The sequence below is a fragment of the Planococcus citri genome, chromosome 1, assembly GCF_950023065.1.
Source record: "Planococcus citri chromosome 1, ihPlaCitr1.1, whole genome shotgun sequence".
NCBI lineage: Eukaryota > Metazoa > Arthropoda > Insecta > Hemiptera > Pseudococcidae > Planococcus > Planococcus citri.
The window spans coordinates 14,262,361-14,282,287 of record NC_088677.1 but is presented as its reverse complement, the minus strand read 5'-3'; the positions used below and the strand labels follow the sequence as shown (position 1 = coordinate 14,282,287).

Genomic DNA, 19,927 nt, shown 5'->3' with positions numbered 1-19,927 from the left:
AAATTGATGGGGTGGGTTTATGACCTGGTAAAAGTCTAAACTGAGATTATTTGGGCAAAAATGCGAGAATATTTTCTTTTGGGAAATATTCTCACAATCGTACACCAATACATTTTATAATGTCATGGAGTTTAATGTACTTACCACAAGACTTTAATAAAAGTAAGTAAGTCAATTGAGATAATACATATCAAATGATCAATTATGAAGAGTGCTGAAGTCATTTCTCAGGATTAGGGTATTTCCTACCATACCTGCCTATAAAAAGAACACTTGCTTATTTTTGCTATCTTCAGACCCAGACTCGGAATTAATCGATTGAATTGCTTTCAATAAAAAAATCCACCAAGCAAAATGCAATTTGCATCCAGACTGAACGCTTTTTAACCTACATTCGCCAAAAATATACACCAATGAGAAAAATTTTCAATAAAGGAGAAACTTTCTCTAATAAAAAATTATCGTTATGGTGAAAACCCCGATTAAAACATAGCCAGATTTACCAGGCTATAAGAAAGATAATAGTTTTTAATTACACGAGCCATTGTTTTGCTTTTGGAAAATCTATAGGGTATACTCCCTTTAAAATCCAGCCCCCATTAAACTTTTTTTTTTCGGTTTCGGTAATCTTCTGGTACCTGCGAGAAAAAAATCGAAATTTTTAATTTCGCGATACCGAATAGAAAAAAGTACACAACGAGAAGCTGGTGAGATTTTTTTTACGAGTACAAAGAGAATGTAACGTTTTCGAATTTTCGACGACGACGACGACAATGACGTCTGGTACATTTTATGAGGAAATAATTGGAATGTTTTTGTGTTCGGATCGAAGGTAGGTACTCGTATATTATACGACAAGGTAAATAAATAAAGCACTTATAAGTCTGCAGTATGTATTATTGCATTTATTACTCGGTGAACGAACTCGACAAATATCACCTTTGCTGATTTGGAACAAATTTATGAATTTTACATCATCGTATTCGAATCGACGAATGCGATAATATACTTTTACAGTTTCATGAAATTATATTCTTCGCGAGTGTCAGCGAATTGATATTTTCCGAAGTGTATTATGAAGTAATAACGTTAACTTTTCTAAATTGAGTAAGTAGATGGATAGTTGTTGTGCATCAGGATTGGAATTGCAGGGTGAGTTTCATGGATTTTTTTCGTGGGTGTTTATACCTACTTAATTACTTACAAGATTATTACAACCGTATAGGTACCCTGAGAGAGGCGAATTGTGAACATAATGACAAAAATGCATTTCCGCCAACTTTGCATAATTATTTAAAACAGAAAATTGGTATAAAAAGACAGCAAACTAAGCAAACTTGAAAATGTAAGTATATTAAGTATGTTTTTTGTTATTTATCTTAGTAAGTAAGTATTATTTTTTTTAATCATTGTAATGGATACACTGAGAAAAATTTGTATAGTATAAATTATCATAATTACAGTAAACTTGCTCCAGTTTTGGCATTTTAGTAAAAAATCCTATAATTGTAGTAACTGAAATACAAACTATAATTATGGTAATATTTACTATATTATTAAGTATTGTACTTTTTATCATAATTATAGTACCTACCTATTTCATTTACTTACTATAATTATAGTAATTTCGACTAAAATGCCAAAACTGGAGCACGTTTACCATAAATTTATTTTAATGTAAGTACCTATACTATACAATTTTCTAAGTGTACCTACACTGAGAAATATTCTGTTCTGGAGAGGAAAAGTTGCAACAATAACCCTGAGTGAGAGAAATTCTTAAACGAATTTGGTCTATAAATTATGAGATTTTGAATGTATTCTCTGAAAATTTAACAATTTTTACTACCTATTTATTAAATAGGTATGCTATGTAATTTCTCTGCAAAATTGTAATAATTTGTAGTAAAAATCGTATAATTTTCAGATTCCATCCAAAATCTTATGATTTATTGTAGTAAAAATTGCACAACAGTTTTTATCGCGATCAAGATACGTACATACCTGAAACAAAGTTTTTTCTCTGAAAAGTAAGTTTTTTTTCATTAAAATTCAGCATAATTTGCTATAAAAAATAAAAGTGTGAAATGCAAAATTCACGAGGTAATGCTTCTGGCTAGAAATTAAAAATCAAGATGATTAAATGAACATATCATTCGATTGTCATTAGGTACATTTAGTCAGAAAGTATCTTGAATCAAACTTTTAAATTTTAAAGGTCCTACTTTTGACCTGCATCAGGGTGCTTTGTTCTCCTTTGAAAATGGAATCCAAGAAATTTCAGCCCCTACATTGATTTTTCACCAAGCATTAAGTTCCGTTTTTTTGCAACTTACATTTTTAAAAGTGTCATAAGCCAGAGTTTAACATGAGTAGGTAAGTTTTTTTTTTTTAATATCTTCTTTTTGAAAATTTTCCTACCTATTTATTTTGCAAAATCATCGAACGATATAATTTCTGAAACTGAGAAATTTTATTTTGAAGCACAGTGATGCCAATGTTTTCGTCATTACTGGCAATTTTAAAAATTAGAAATTGAATAAGTATTTATTTATTTTCAATTTTTCCAAATGAGTAACAAGGTCAAAATTGGTACCAATGCGTTCTAAAATATTCCACAAGTTTTAGAAATCGTTTTATTTTTTTTACTTTTTCATTTTTGCACAAAAAACGGATCACATCCCAGTCAGATCCAAACGTTGATCCCAAAAGTAAATCCTCAAGAAAGTCTAATCCAGTTCGTCCATAAACATCTCATTTAATAGGTGTAAATAGGGCCAATTGTGTCAGATCAGATCTATCGGGGATGAAAAGACAGAATTTAATCAGGTCCGATCAGATCTAATAATCCGATTAAATTAATGTTCAGTTCTGACCAATCAGATCTTACCTGACCTATCGGAATTAATAACATCAGCTGATCTATGAAGAGATGTCTATATGTAGTAAGATCTCCTTTATATGTATGACCTTGAGTAAGTAGTCTGATAGTTTTTGTGCTTCAGCTAGTATTGGAATTACTGGAGGTAAAGTAGCGAAATGATATTCAAATTGGATCTTGGGAATGAGTGGATCTGATCTGATCAGTCACTTTTTGATCAGATCTGAATATATTTCCTCTTTTGGGATTTATTATCACCCGGGAAAAAAAGTTTTATAGAATTTTATAAAAAATACCCACTTATTTTCTATACAAAATTTGTCTCTATCCAACTGTATACAACTGTATAAAATTTTATGCAGTTGTATGCAGTTGTATACAGTTTGATAGAGACAAATTTTGTATAAAAAATAATTGGGTATTTTTTATAAAATTTTATATGTGGTTACTATGAAGACAAATTTTAACATTGATTCAAAATTATTCATGAATTAATGCAAGATCATTTGATGAATAATACGTTGTGTGGATTGTGGGCTTCCAAAGCATCCACTTTTTATCAAAAATTAAGTCCCACGCTCGTCACTTCACTACACATGACACTTTGAGTGGAATAATTAGAAGAGACCATTAAAATCAATATATAGAGAATGATGCAGTACTTTATCTAAGAGTACTAACTATACCATTTCATTTGATACAATTGTATCATTTTTGATAAACTTATATAAAAATGTATACAATATTGTCTATTTGATAAAATTACATAAATTTTGATTTAAAAAAATTTAAAAACTAACACCAATATTTGATCAATTTTATCAAATTTTATGCAGCTGAATCAAATTCTATACAAATGTATACAGTTTTAAAAAATTTTATAAACGTTTATACAATTAATGCAAAATATCCATTCTACTGAAAAAAATTTTATACAATTTTATCAAAGAAATTACTCTTCTTTTTATCGAAATCTGTATGAGTGTATAAAACTGTATACAATTATATGCATTTGATACACCTTCATAAAAAACTAATTCAATTTTGATGAAATTCTATAAAATTTTGTGCAATTTTATCAAAGCAATTATTTTTCTTTTTATGAAAATGTATAGGAATGTATAAAACTGCATACAATTGTATCATATTTGATACACCTTTATAAAAAGTTATTTTAATTTTGATGAAATTCTATAAAATTTTATGCAATTTTTATAGAACTCCATACAAGTTTATGCAATTTTTATAGAATTCTATACAAGTTTATGCAATTTTTATAGAATTCTATACAAGTTTATAAAACTTTTTTTCCTGGGAGGTCCGAACGGAGCTGATTTTGATACCTACAATCAAAATTTTAATTTGAATATATCTGATAACATCAAACAGCACCTGAGGAAGGTCCACATCTGACGTAATCGGATCTGATGTAATCATATTTGAACATATCTCTTTTTCATAAGTTCTAATCAGGTTTGAATAGACGTAATCCGATCAAAACTAGGATCTGATTAAATCATATCAGATCAAACGGTGTTGGGGGAATATACGAATCTAGAAGACAAGATCAGAACATTTTGGTCTGATCATATCGGAATATAGGTACCTCTTCTATGAGGTCTGATCAGGTCTGCAGAGATCTATAAATTGATTCCAAATTGCAATAGGTACATACATTCAAAATTATTCAAATTATAATTTTTTTTTGTGATAATATTATTCTTACATACCTATACATACACCTACATATTATTAAAAAGTAAGTAGGTAATTCATTTAAAAATCTGATTGAATTAATTATTATTATACAGGACCAATTGCATCAGATCAGATCTCTCGGGGATGAAAAGACGGAATTTAATCAGGTGCGAACAGATCTAATCCGAGTTAACAAATGTTCGATTCCGACCAACCAGATCTTATCCGATCAGGTTTGATCAGATCTGAATAGACTTCTTCTCTTAGGTCTGATCAGGTATGAAGTCTGAACAGATCGAATCCAATTAAGACTCTGCATGATCAGATCAAATAATTGGATCCAGGGAATGTCTGATCAGATCAGATAAATCAAAATGAATCTTCGTTATATTTAATAGGACCTGATCAGACTAAAACAGATATGTACTCCCAAATCAAAATTTCGATGTGATTGAATCAAGTCAAGTCAAATTGGATCCGGGGAATGAATGTGTCTGATCTGATCAGTCAGTTTTCATCAGATCTACATCGATTTACTTTGTTGGGGTTGATCAGGTCTGAACGGATCTGATTTTGATACGATCAAAAGTTTAATTTGAGTTGATCTTCTGATAACATCAAACAGCATCTGAGGAGAAGGTCCGCATCTGACCAAATCGGATCTGAACTGATCATATTTGAACATACAATTTGAAAAGTCTCAACCTCGAGATAGAAAATATGGACCAAAAAATGAACAACATAGATTTTTAAAAAGTACTCTCAATTTGTATCCAGAAGACGATGTCGATAATCTTCCGGTTGAAGTAAGTAATTTAGCAATCACTTCAAGTAAGTAATAACAATCACTGATTAATTGATTTTTGTTTATATAGGTATCCTCTTCATACTGCTGCCAAAATTCATAATTTAATTGAAAAAATCGAAGAAGCGGCAAAGCCACCTGAAATAACGTTGATTGCCAGTCTGTAAGTTGTTCTTGACTTTTTCTTGTAAACTAATTTGTTTTGATAAGTTTGCAAGACTTTGGACAATGAACGATACAAAAATATTCCTTAAAATACTTAAATGAAGAATATTTATGTATCGTTCATTGTCCAAAGTCTTGCAAACTTATCTGTCTAGAGGCAAAGACCTGTGTCATCTCTCCAGTTCTCCATGTTTCTCTGTCTTAAGCTATAGCCAGTGCCACCATCTATTAAACCATTCTTGGATGACCTCAGGCACAATATTTCTCTTCATCAATCAACAAACTATGGATGGTTATCTGAACTGGTTACGAAATTTTACCCAATTGTCCAAGAAAGCTGAAATTTGGGATATATCCTATTTTCGACATGCCAAATCGATTGGAAACGGTTTCAACCCGTTTTGAGCAGTTCTGGAGCCTCCAGCAGATTTTTGAAACTCGAAATTCCCACAAAATTCCATCAAATTGGAGTTGTAAAGCTAAAATTTATTCTAAAAACCAATTTCAATACGCTACGAAGTACTGCAGGTGAATTTCAAGTCCTTTTGGATCTTCCAGGGACTTTTTGAAAATTCCTGAAGCCTCCAGAAGATTTTTGAAACTTTAAATTTTCACAAAATTTCATCAAATGAAGATGGAAATCTGAAATTTACTCTACACTCCAATTTTAACACCCTCTGAAGACGACTTCAAGTCGGTTCAAGTCATTTTAGGGCCTCCAGCGACTTTTTTGAAAATTACTGGAGCCTCCAATAGATTTTTGAAACTTGAAATTTCCCCAACATTAATTTATCAAATGGAGTTGGTCAGCTGAAATTTACTTCGCAGACGACATGGTGGTTTCAAATGGTTTTGAAGCTTCCAGCTACTTTTAGGAAATTTCAATTTTCCAAAAAAACGTCATACAACTTTTCAAAAAGTTGCTGGAGGCTCCAAAACGACTTGAAATTCACCACAGTCAACTTCGTAGCGTGTTGAAATTAGTTTGCAGAATGAATTTCGACTCTCCATCTTAGTTTGATGATATTTTGGGGAAATTTCAAGTTTCAAAAATCTACTGGAGGCTCCAGTAATTTTCCAAAAAGGCTTTGGATGCTCTAAAATGAATTGAAATCCACCAGAAGTCGTTTTCAGAGGGTGTTAAAACTGGAGTGTAGAGTAAATTTCAGCTTTCAATCTCCATTTGATGAAATTTTGTGAAAATTTAAAGTTTCAAAAATCTGCTGGAGGCTTCAGGAATTTTCAAAAAGTCGCTGGAAGATCCAAAACGACTTGAAATTTACCTGCAGTATTTTGTAGCGTATTGAAATTAGTTTTTAGAATAAATTTTAGCTTTACAACTCCAATTTGATAAAATTTTATGGAAATTTCGAGTTTCAAAAATCTGCTGGAGGCTCCAGAACTGCTCAAAACGGGTTGAAACCGTTTCCAATCGATTTGGCATGTCAAAAATAGGGCATTTCCCAAATTTCAGCTTTCTTGGTCAATTTGGTAAAATTTTGATTTTTTTCCACATTTTTGGCCTAAATTCAATTTTTAAAAATTCACCAAAAATCGAAAAACGCACTTAAGCACTTGAAATTTTGACAGGTGATAAATATTTGCATGATATTTCGATCTACCTTGGTAAAGTTTGAAAAAGTTTGTGCAAGTGCTATGTTCAAACGCAAAATCTGCGATTTCGGCTGACCTGTCAATCAAGATGGCCGCCATTTTGTAAGTAAGGCCAACTTTTTTTTTTGGCAAGTTTGCTTTAAAATGTTCCTTAGGATGTCCCCTTTAAGAAAAATGTTGTCCCGGAGGATCGGCGAGGGGGGGGGTGCAATTACTCCTATTGTCATATGCCGGACTATTTACTTACATGAAGATTAGCTGAGATGATTCGTAAGTTTCAATCGCAATGGGTTTTTATTTTTTATCGGAGTTATTATATTGAGCACTACACATTTAATTTTCTTTCTCATGAAAAATTCATTAGCGTTTTGAAACTTAACCTCGTCAACTTACACTCCTCGATCGTTGTTCCCAATTACCAACATTAACATTGACCTTGCGAAATCAAAAAAAAACTTGCCTATTATAAAATGAATATTTAATTATAAAGAATTCAGTAAAATGTGAATAAATTATACGAATAGAAAGATTCTACTAAATTATTACACATATTAATAACATGAGCACCATCAATGCTGAAATTACCTATCATCTGATTATCACATAATTGCCCTAAGTACATTGCATTGAGAAAAATTTATAATATAGTAGGTATAAATTGTCATAATTATAGTAAACTTGCTTCAGTTTTGTCATTATACTGAAAAATTACTATAATAATGAAGTATTAACCGAAATAACTACTATATTTATGATAATATTTACTAGGTATATTATAGGATTTTTCATCATAATTAATTAATTGCCTATGATAGTAATTTCTAAGTATAGTTCATGGTCTTCGAGTTTATTTGCCCACAAAATTTGGTAGGTATCTACCTAATAAAAATATTTTTAAAAATCAGTAGGTACCTACCTAAATATGTAATCAAGGAAGTCTCAATTCGGGTGAGTAGTCTAGTCGTGATCTTTAGACACATGAAACGCAAAGAAAACCTTACCCACTCTCACACTCCCCTCCACTCCCACCGAGTCAACAAAACTAATATCCACCTTTGCTTTTCGGATTCACCAGAAAGTCGGTATTATGCAAATATTTGCACCGGATGGGTAATGTAATCGTCGAGAATCGTATAGTTATTTTGTTACATAGGTAATCAACGTTTTGTATGATAAGTGATGACAGATTGACGTCACTGAAGTGTTTCCACATTTGACGTGAGCAAGTAATCTATTAATTTTACTTACTTAGTTAAAAAACTTGATTAATTCAACGACGAGCCAATTTATTTTGCATTTTTGGGCAACTTGCTGTACATCATTTCATCATTATGTAAAACTCTTTGTTTCCATTGTTATTCCATCATATGTAGTACCTAAATACATTTCTGAGCTAGTAAATTTTGGTTCCAACGTCCTTCTACTTATGATTTGCAAGGTATGTTGGCTTTATAGTATAACTACCTGAAGTATTCCAGATCTTATTAGTTAATTTCAGTTACCTATGCTTATACAGATTTTTTTTTATCAATTTTAGCACGATTGATTGATTGATTGCTTCGGTAGAACTGCAGAAAAATCAAGATTGAAAAATAATTTCCCTCCAATTTTGCGTGATACGATATCTCCAGTAATAAATTGATCTTTTTTTCAAAACCGAATGAAAAGACGTTTCATGGTAAGCACTATCAATTACTGTATATCAAATATTACTCCAAATTCATGAGCGAATTTTTGATAATTTTTGTAAAAAAATTTTGCTGGGTATGTTCAACACCGTATAAGTTTAAAATGTGATTATTCTATTCATTTTTCAATTGGAAAGATGGCTCCGGACAGTAAATAGCAATTGGAAAATGAATAGAACCTTAATCAGCAATATTCGAGTGCACATTTTGACATATATGTATCAAAAAAATTCATTTTTTTCAGTAACATTACTTTCAAAAATTTTAAAACTGAGAGGGAATAAAGTAGATAGATGAGTGTACATGCTATTAAAATTTGAGCAAAATTTGTAGAAAACCCAAGAAGATGTGACTATTTCTCCACCAGGTGCGCACTCTTAATTCCAAGGCAACCTCTTGAATTCGCACTCTCCGACTTGAACAAAACCAAGGTAGATTGAAAGAGCATGTCTAGAAACTCTTGTAACCAAAATTTCGGGTTCCTTCTAAAGTTCTTTTCAAACTTTTGGTGAATAATTGAAAATAAAAGGTTTTTTGAAATTTACTATAATGACCAGAAAATTCGCACCACGACATGCCAACAATGTGAAGTACTGGGGTGCCCAAAAGTCAGTTTACGCTATCAAAAATCACATATAATTCAAGAACTAAGCCTCCTAAAGAAAAACTAAAGTGGCATTGATCTGATAGGAAATTTTATCCTCTACAATTTGCTTCATGGTCATTTTTCTCTAGGATGCACCGTTCGCCGAGAAAATCAACTTTATGTCAAAAAATGTGAATTTAACAAAAAAATGAAAAAAATTGGGGGAAAAAATTTGAAATTAATTCAGCAGTGAAGTTCAGCTATTTTTAACACGATTCCCATAATTTGATGAAATACAAATAATCTTTTCAAAAAAAACACGTCAATTTTTTTTTTACAAAAACGCCAGACCCTTTGGGAAGAGGAGGGTGGGGTTGCTACCATAAATCAAATTCTGTAAAAATGAAAAAACAACGAGTCATACGTCAAAATGTGGGTTTTTTGGGTCGAGAAACACGACTCTGAAGTCCTTTTTTCACTCAGCCCCTATGAAGAGGTGATACGAAAATCAAATTTTGTAAAAATGAAAAAAAAATCGAATGATACGTCAAAATGTAGGTTTTTTGGGTCGAGAAACACGAATCTGAAGTCCTTTTTTCACTCAGCCCCTATGAGGAGGTGCTACCGAAATAAAATTTTGAAAAAATTACAAAAATTCGAGTAGTGTATCAAAATCTAGTTTTTTTTTTGGTTGGGGAGTTTTATCTGTCAGTTTTTCAATCTTTCGACCCGATATCGTCGGTTATTTTATATCATAAGTAGAAAAATCGCGCCTAGTCGCAAAGTAACTAACCACAAACACACATTTTCACGCAATCGCAGTTTTGACGCGAGTTGAATAAATGCACTTACCTATGACTTATTCACTTACAATTACTTCGCGTTAATTTAGTTAAATGTAGTCGCATTTGAGACGCGAGATATCTCAAGAATGGTAGCACCTCCTCAATGACCCCGATGGGTCTGAGGGAAAAAAGGACCTCAGATTCGTGTTTCTCGAACCAAAAAACCCACATTTTGACATATCACTCGGTTTTTTTTCATTTTTACAAAATTTGATTTTGGTAGCACCTCCCCAAGGGGTCTGAGGGAAAAAATGACCTCAGATTTGTGTTCCTCGACCCAAAAAACCTACATTTTGACATATCACTTGAATTTTTTTTCATTTTTGCAAAATTTTATTTGGGTAGCTCCTCCCCAAGGGGTCTGAGGGAAAAAGAGACGTCAGATTCGTGTTTCATGACCCGAAAAACCTACATTTTGACATATCACTCGATTTTTTTTCATTTTTACAAAATTTGATTCTGGTAGCACCTCCCCAAAGGGTCTGAGGGAAAAAGGACCCCAGATTCGAGTTACTCGACCCAAAATACCTACATTTTGACATATCACTTGATTTTTTTTTTCATTTTTACAAAATTTGATTTTGGTAGCACCTCCCCTAGGGGTCTGAGGGAAAAAAGGACCTCAGATTCGTGTTCCTCGACCCAAAAAACCTACATTTTGACATATCACTCGATTTTTTTTTCATTTTTACAAAATATGATTCTGGTAGCACCTCCCCAAGGGGTCTGAGGGAAAAAGGACCCCAGATTCGAGTTCCTCGACCCAAAATACCTACATTTTGACATATCACTTGATTTTTTTTTTCATTTTTACAAAATGTGATTTTGGTAGCACCTCCCCTAGGGGTCTGAGGGAAAAAAGGACCTCAGATTCGTGTTCCTTGACCCAAAAAACCTACATTTTGACATATCACTCGATTTTTTTTCATTTTTACAAAATATGATTTGGGTAGCACCCCCTCCCCCCCAAGGGTCTGGCGTTTTTATATTAAAAAAATTTTGATGTGTTTTTTTTTTGTTGAAAAGATATTTATATTTCATCAAAGTATGGAAATCGTGTTAAAAATAGCTGAACTTGACTGCTGAATTAATTTTAAATTTTTTTCCCCAAATTTTTTTTTTTTTTTTTTTTTGAATTCACGTTTTTTGACATAAAAGTTGAATTTCTCGGCGAACGGTGCATCCTAGAGAAAAATGGTAGAGAAGAAAATTGTAGAGGATGAAATTTCCTATCAGATCAATGTCATTAGACATTAGTTTTTCATTAGGAGGCTTAGTTCTTGAAATACAGTAAAAGTCGCTTATTATTATAACGGTTAATGTTATAAATCGCTTTATGTTATTAAAATGGTTTGGTCCCGATCTTTTATATCTAATTACATTGAAATTCCATCGGTTATTGTAATTAGTGCATCGGATAATGTTATAATTTTTAAGAGATTTTTAAGCTTTTTTCGCATTTTTATATAATTTTAAAATGTTTTTAACACCTTTTCACCCAGTTTTCCCTAATTTTTCTGAAATTTTAGACTTTTTTCTGATTTACATCATTTTTTAATATTTTTTTCATAACTTTTTGAAGTTTCAAATTATTTTCAACACTTTTTCTCTCAATTTTTGCAAAATTGTAGCTCAATGACTACATATTTAATAAAAAATTGACCATATAAAAATTTTTGGTAAAAAAATCACTTTTTTGTTCAATCGGTTTATGTTATAAGTCGGTTAATGTTATTAAATTGGGCTGGGACAAACGTTATAACATTAAGCGACTTTTACTGTATATGTGATTTTTGAAGGCGTAAACTGACTTTTGAGCACCCCAGTATTTGAGAAGAACAAAAACATTCCGAAATAGGTACTTAACTATGAATTTACCCAAAAGTAATTGATTTGCCAATTTTCAACCACTCGGTAGAACTCTTAGATTGACACATATGTAATTTCAAATACCTATACCATTATTTTGTTTAGGACTAGACCATTTTCTCCAAAACATGTTTCATAAGGGCTGGAGCGAAAAAATCACAACTTTTTTCCCGATAATTCTCTCTATTTTGGGACCTATATTTACCAATTTCTGTACTGTACCCATCCAATTAAAACAAATTTTTACTACATGTTTCATAATAAGCACCTAATTAATTTTTTCACTAAAGTGGTCTTTTTTTTAAATTCTCTGTTTGCAGATTTTCACATCCGAGAGTTACAAGCGATTGTGAATTAACATCTATTACCTAGGTATTGTAAAATTCAAGCAGTTTGCATATTTTTTCTGAACCATCGCGATGGCAAAATTACACAACATTGTTGATATGTTTGAAAACCAAGCTGTTTCACAATCCAACAAAGCGGCGCTGGTTTTTAAATCTGACACCATCACCTATCGCCAACTAAATGAAAGAGCTAACCAGTTAGCAAAGCACTTGATTGCAGCTGGTCTTACTCGAGCATCTGTGGTGGCACTGTGTGTGGAGCAGTGTCCAAATCGTGCCATATTCATGCTGGCAGTGTGGAAAGTTGGTGCCATTCTAGTTGCATTGGATCCAGAGTATCCCAAAGCTCATATGATTTCCATTTTAGAAGACACTCAACCTTCATTATTGCTAACATCTGATAAATTGTTGGATAAATTCAGCAACTATAAAGGAAACATCACTGTACCAGAATGTGAAAAACATCTAATAGCAAATCATGACACAGGTAATTTGCAAACCAGCATTTATCCAGAAGATGATATTTACATTATCTATACATCAGGAAGTACTGGAAAGCCCAAGGGAGTAGTTTTACAACACGGTGCTGTTTTCAATTGTCTGAAGAATTATATCAACACTACAGGTATTTCAACTCAAAATACTACTGTGCAGCTATTCACTTACTGTTTTGACATTATATACATAGAAATGTGGGCTCCATTATTAGCAGGTGCAACATTACATCTGTACCCTAACAACAAGATTGTTGGTGCACCTTTGTTAAAATTTTTGACTCAGCATAAAGTTGATTTTTTATTGATTACTCCAACCTTACTAACTACCCTTCCTATGGATGAACCAACTGGTAATCTAAAGGTAGTGTGTATAGCTGGGGAAGCATGCCCTGAACAAGTACTACAGCACTGGCTTAGCAAAGTTGAAATATTCAATATTTATGGTCCTACGGAAACCACCATTGCAGTTACTTGTCACAAATACCAGCAAGGACAATCTGCCAGGACAATAGGCAAACCCATACCTGGGGTAGAATTTTATGTGCTCGATTCAAACATACAACCTTTGCCAACTGGCGAGTGTGGTGAACTATACATCAGCGGACTTCAGTTAGCCAAGGGATATCTTAATAGGCCCGACTTAACTGTTGAGCAATTTCCTCACCTGCAGGTTGGTGGACAAATGAAACGCATGTACAAAACTGGTGACATGGTAAAATTGCAGGCAGATGGAAACATGCAAATTTTAGGAAGAATTGATGATCAGATTAAAGTACGTGGATATCGTGTAGAATGTGGGGAAATTGAGTGTGCAATTAATAGTATAGATGGTGTGAAGCAAGCAGTTGTTGTTGTAATGAATACAATAAAATATGGAAGGCAGGCGTTATCTGCCTTTGTAGTATTGAACCATCTTCAAGTTAATAAAGATTTAGAGATAAAAAAGATTCTGAAGAAATTGAGAGACACACTACCTTCCTACATGATACCATCTAGGATAAAATTTGTGAATGAATTACCATGTTTAAACACAGGAAAAGTAGACAGAAAAATATTGCAGGTAGCTGAGAGGGAAGAGCATATTACTTTAGATGGCATAAAAAGTGATGACATCGAGGGTATAATTACTGCCATATGGACAAATGTATTGCAGATTCCAAATATCAAACCTTCAGATGATTTTTTCTCTTTGGGGGGAAATTCGTTCGATGTTATGCATGTGGCGGTATCACTTCCTGAACATATTAAAAGAATAGTCACAGCCAATGATCTTTACCTTCATACCACAGTAGAAAAGCTAGCTGGGTTTTTAAGAGAACGCCTTTTCAGACCTTTAACAGAGAATGAGAAAATTGAGATTATAAAAAATGTTATGTTTTCTGACATCAAACTAGAGACTGATTATGAATATCCAACCAACATTAACCCTAATGTCCTACTGAATCCCAAACGTATACTGATTACTGGAGTTACAGGGTACTTAGGCTCCCATGTATTGATAGAACTACTGAGTAGCACATCAGCACTTATTTATTGCCTGATCCGAGCTGAAGATGAACGTGACGCTATAGACAGGCTGAAATTTACAATCACTGAAAGAAACAGAATACCATGGCCAAAACATATTGTTGATCGCATTATACCTTTAGTTGGAGATTTCTCTCAACCATTTTTAAAACTATCTGAACAAGAATACACAAAACTTACAAAAGAAATAGAGATTGTTTACCATTTGGGTGCAAATGTAAGCTATCTTGCACCTTACCAAATACTGAAACCTGCAAATGTCAATGGTACCCAGCATATCATCAAGTTTGCTACCACAAACAAACTGAAATATTTAATTGCATGTTCCACCATATCTGTTTTCTCATTTGGCAATCTATTTACTGGAAAAGTAAGAATGTACAAAGATGACGATCTTGATCAGAATCTTCCAAGTATTTGCAGGGATCTTGGTTATGTGCAGAGTAAATATGTCGCAGAAAAAATTTTGGAAAAAGCTATGCAAAAAGGATTGCCAGTAATTGGATTTCGACCTGGTTTACTTTTCTGCCATAGTGTAACTGGAGTTTGTGATGAGAAACAGTGGGGTTCAATGGCAATGAAGTGTTGCTTATCCATAGGTGTTTTCCCATCACTTTTGGATGCCAGAGAGCAACTAGTCACAGTAGATTTTGCTGCAAAAGCTATCGCATATATAAGTAAAGACATAAATGCGGTAGGTAAAAATTTCAGTTTGACCCCACATCCAGTGCATGATATTACAAATACTGTTCTGTTTAACAAATTTAACGAGTACTTCCAAATGAACCTTGTCCACGCAGATTTTCAAGACTGGTTAAATATTTGGAAAACTGACCAGCACAACCCTTTATTTGGTTTGGTTAATCTTTTCACAGAACCATTGTATAAGGGTAAATGTTTAATAGAATTGCATGAACAGTGTTACTATCATGAGATAAAGAATACAGAGACGTTCTTGGAAGGTAGTGGTATAGATGTAACGTCTCCGATGATTACTAAAGAAGTTCTGTCAAATTACCTTGATTTTATACAAATACCACACTGAATATGTTATCATAGGCAGGGCTTAAAACCCTTACCCACCAGATAAGACTATTAGTTTCAGTATTGGGTAATTTTTGGTAGGTACGTACCTATTGTGAGCACCTAGATACTCCACAGGCTACCAGTTAATGCTTTGTTTCATCATGATGGGTATTCAAGATTTAAGGGATCATAAGGGAAAGTGGTGTACCACACAGCAAGCTTGCACTTGGAACCAATAGTTCAATTCAATACCATATCCGCAGATGCAAGTTGACAGAAAAAATGTAGGTGGTGGAAGGGAAGCGGAAATGCACTATTATGTGCTGCATAATATAGGTAGAGGTAGACATTAAAATGTTGCATACCTAATTATCTTGTTAGTTTTGGTGGAAAGTTGATTAGTTGGGTAAGATGGAGGTGAAAGAGGGGTGTGAGGTAGAGGTACAGTACTTATGAGGTTACATTTTACTTGTATTTTAAGATGTAGGTATTCATTCCTGAATTGTTTTCTGAATTGTAATGTGTGAAATAAAAGTTGGTTACGTACATGTGCTCTGTTTTATGGCGCTTGCTCTAAACTCCATGGAATGGGGGGGGGGAGGGATAAAGCAAACAGTTTGCCCCAGGTCTTTTCATTTTCAAGGTTGAAATTTTTTTTAAAAATTATCATTCAACTTTTAAAGTTTTTAGGCAAAAAAATAAACTTCTAGCACAAAAAGTGGGTATTGTTCTTATGCCTCCGGAAAAATAAATTTTCAAGAGCTTTCACCCGCACTTGAGCCTGAATGCTCTGTTTTATTTTGCAAAATTGACATCCTAAAAAAATCTTTCAAATTCTAAAAAATTTTAAATGCAAAAAAAACTTAGTTTTCTCAAAATACAAATTTGCAAAAATTTTCAATCTCATTTTGCTCGAGCCTGACCTTCGTTTTAATTTTTTTTTTTTTTTAAATCAGCTTCCTTAAAATACCATTGTTTTTAGGTCTCTCGAAATTAAATTTCCAAAAACTTTCATCGTTGCTTCACTCGTGCCAATTGTTGCTTGTTTTAAAATGAAAAACATCACATTTGAGCCCTGAAAAATCCAACAAAATGCGATAGTACATAGATGCCCTAATTCGGTGTAGATATTCCTTCAATACTCAAATGAATTGAACATCTATCTGCCGATTCTTCTAAATTTCAAATTTTTTTATACTTAGCTTTTTTTGAAAATCCCGAAAACTTTTTCAAACAGTACGCTGTTGATTCTATTTGTATGTACGGATATTTCAAGTAAGTAAGTAACAGTAAGTAATTTTTAAACAAATTTTTTCATGTGACTTAAAGATATTTACGAACAAGTTTAATTAAGCTACTTACTTTTTAAGAATCACAAAGTGTTCTTCTGGCATTTTGCATATGATTCGTATTAGGATTGTACACAGGTAACCACAAGATGATTGTTGCAGGATAGGTACTCTGCTATTACATATAATTAAACTCACAATTCAGTTCTGATCGACAATTTTATCGTTTCTCAGCGATAAATCTACTTGTATGTGTTTATCTGATGATCTGATGAAATAAGATCATATTAAATCCCAACCTTCACTGGATCCAATATTAGACCTCACCACATATAATCAGATCAAAGTCACCATCAAATCACATATATTCTCATCTGGTAAGAGCCAACAGAGGCACTCTGATGGGACCTGATCAGATCAATTCACTCTTCAGATCCGGTAAGATCTTGTGAGTTGTAATCAGATTAAGTATACTATTTAGTGTTGAAAACTCATCAGATCCAATTGGAAAAGCCTGATTGAATCTGATCAGACCTGCATGCGCAATCTTACCACACCTTTATTTGATTGGATCAGTTCACATCAGATCAGACCAGACCAGAACTAATCAGATCAAAGTTTTGAATTCTAGGTACAAGAAACCCCTGATTGGATCTGATCAGACATAGCTCATCGGATCTTTGACTGATCAGGCCAGGTAAGATCTTATATGATTTGATTAGATCGAGATACTACCCAGACTGGATCCAATTATATCTTGAGTTTTGATTGAATTAAATCATTCTACCTATTCAGTGTTCAAACTTGATCAGATCTAATAAGAATAGGAGAAGCTTGACTGTATCTGATCAGACTATCTTTGATATTTCAGATAAATAAACGAGTAATTTAACCCTTTCTATCTAAATTAGCATAGTTTTTGATTAAAAATATTTTTTTTCAAATCTTACCTTTTTGACTCATTATTATTATTATTATCATTATTATTATTATTTAGTTCTGAGATTTCACTTGTTTTGGGAGTTTTTCGAAAAATATTCTCTAAAAACACTGAAGATCGCGGAATCGAAACGAAATGCGGAATCACCTCTTTTTCAATAAGTTCATTTTGTTGTGCACTAAGGTAGGTAAGTAATTTTTCACTTTTCAACTAAGTAATTGTGATTTCACTCACTCGTCAGTCCATTTTGGACACGTTATCTTCAAGCATTACCTCCCTTCAAAATCTGAATTTTTCCACATAATGGTGGAGGATCTGGATCAAATTCAGTCAGGACCTTTATTTTCAGTTAATAATCGCTTTAAAAAAATGTAGTAGTTCCGGATGTGCCCCTGAAGAGGAGATACAGAAGCTCAAAGCACACATTTTTTGAAAAAAAAATCAGTTTTTTTCGGCTCTATAGCCCTTACTAAATCTATTATGGAAAATTACCCAGTCTCAAGAGACAGTATAATTCGAGATTTTGCATAGATGTAGGTCATTGCCATTAAAATCCAAGACCACTTAAGGTTTCACTGAGCGGTTGAAAATTTGCAAATCGATTACTTTTTGGTAAAATTGCGTTCTGAAAATTATTTTTTTTTCAGGTCCAAATTCAACAGATTTAATTTCATAGAATGGCATTTCAAGTGATCCCTACCCTTAAAGGAATCAAAATATTTAATGTGATTGACAGCCATTTATACCGTGGACATAAGACAAAACACGATATAGACTACATCAAGTGCCACAACACCCGATGCAAGGTGAAAGGTAAGTTAATGCTTTCCTCTTGAATCCAATGTATATTATATGTAGTTATTTCAAATTATAATTAGGCTAACAAATCGAAATAAGCTATATTATAGTTTCTGGAATTAGGGAAATACTAAATAATAATTCAGAAAACCTAGAAAAATAGCCAAACATCTTATCAAATTTGTTTTTTCAAAATTTGCAAAAATGACCAGAAATGTGTTGCCAAATACTTTCCCAGTATTGGAAACGATATGTTTTGATGTTTTGGCTCATTAATTTGAAATATTTGAGAAGAAAAAATCATCAAAACGCATGAATTTTTCAAGGGGTCTTGGATTTTTATGGCTACAGCCTAAATCGACGAAGAATCTCAAATGCCATCTTTGGGGACGGGATAATGTTTCCAAAACAGGTTGAGTGAGGGCTGGAGCAAAAAGTTTCACTTTTTTCAGGGCTCGCAGCTCCCCTTTGGGAGCACATCCAGAACTGAAATATTTTCTGAGTAACTTCCAACTCAAAATGAAAGTCTCCGGTGAATTTTATCAACATTTTCCAACATTTTTTCGCTTTATTATCTACCCTAATACTTAATTAAGTACTCATTGAAAGATCCTTCGTTCACTGATCATATTTTAAATGTGATAGGCGATGCATGCAGATGCAGAATTTACCACCAGAGGAACCATATTATCCAGATATGTCCATTGTACATCATTTTGTGCACCAAGAGGTACTTGGAGTTTGAATTTTTTGAATCCTGCGATTTTTCGTACAGGTATGATATTTTTCTGTATTCGTTGAATTTTTTAATTTTAATTTCGAAGTTTATTTTCAAAAAAAATTTATTTTTGTTTCGCATTAGGTAAGACTGAATTTTTCGTTGATTTCCGGTGATGGTGTAGTTTAAGATGGACGAACGATTGGATTTTTGCCCCTTGCTTTACGTGATTTTACGAATGCTGAATTTGATCTTGATTTTCACCGTTGTAAGTAATTTTTCACTTTTCAACTAATTGGGATTCGAATCAATTTCTGGTCCATTCTACACACGTTATATTTCAGAATTACCTCTCTTCAAAATCTGAATTCTTCCCCATAATGTGAGTGGATCTGGATCAAATTCAATCAAGACCTTCATTTTGAGTTGAAAATCACTCAAAAAAAAAATCGGTTCCGGATGTGCCCCTGAAGAGGAGATACACAGGAGCTCAAAGCACATATTTTTGAAAAATTTGTATTATTTCGCTTTAGTCCTTGCTTAAACTGTTTTGGAAAATGACCGAGTCTCAAAAGACAGTATTGGAGATGTTGTATCGATCTAGGTCATCGCCATTAAAATCCAAGACCACATT

At 32.9% G+C, this 19,927-nt stretch overlaps 1 protein-coding gene across 2 annotated transcripts; it reads left to right on the top strand.

Moving 5' to 3' along the window:
* The first annotated feature begins 8,487 nt into the window (after positions 1-8,487).
* On the top strand, positions 8,488-16,094 carry LOC135847895 (linear gramicidin synthase subunit D-like). Of its 2 annotated transcripts, none has more exons than XM_065367628.1 (3): positions 8,488-8,601; positions 8,701-8,841; positions 12,472-16,094. In XM_065367628.1, the coding sequence occupies exon 3, from the start codon at positions 12,571-12,573 to the stop codon at positions 15,565-15,567; it is 2,997 nt and encodes a 998-aa protein (XP_065223700.1). In that variant the 5' UTR covers positions 8,488-8,601; positions 8,701-8,841; positions 12,472-12,570; the 3' UTR covers positions 15,568-16,094. The 2 variants fall into 2 exon arrangements, with proteins under 2 accessions (XP_065223700.1, XP_065223707.1); XM_065367635.1 differs by having other exon boundaries at positions 8,680-8,841.
* Positions 16,095-19,927: the final 3,833 nt, after the last annotated feature.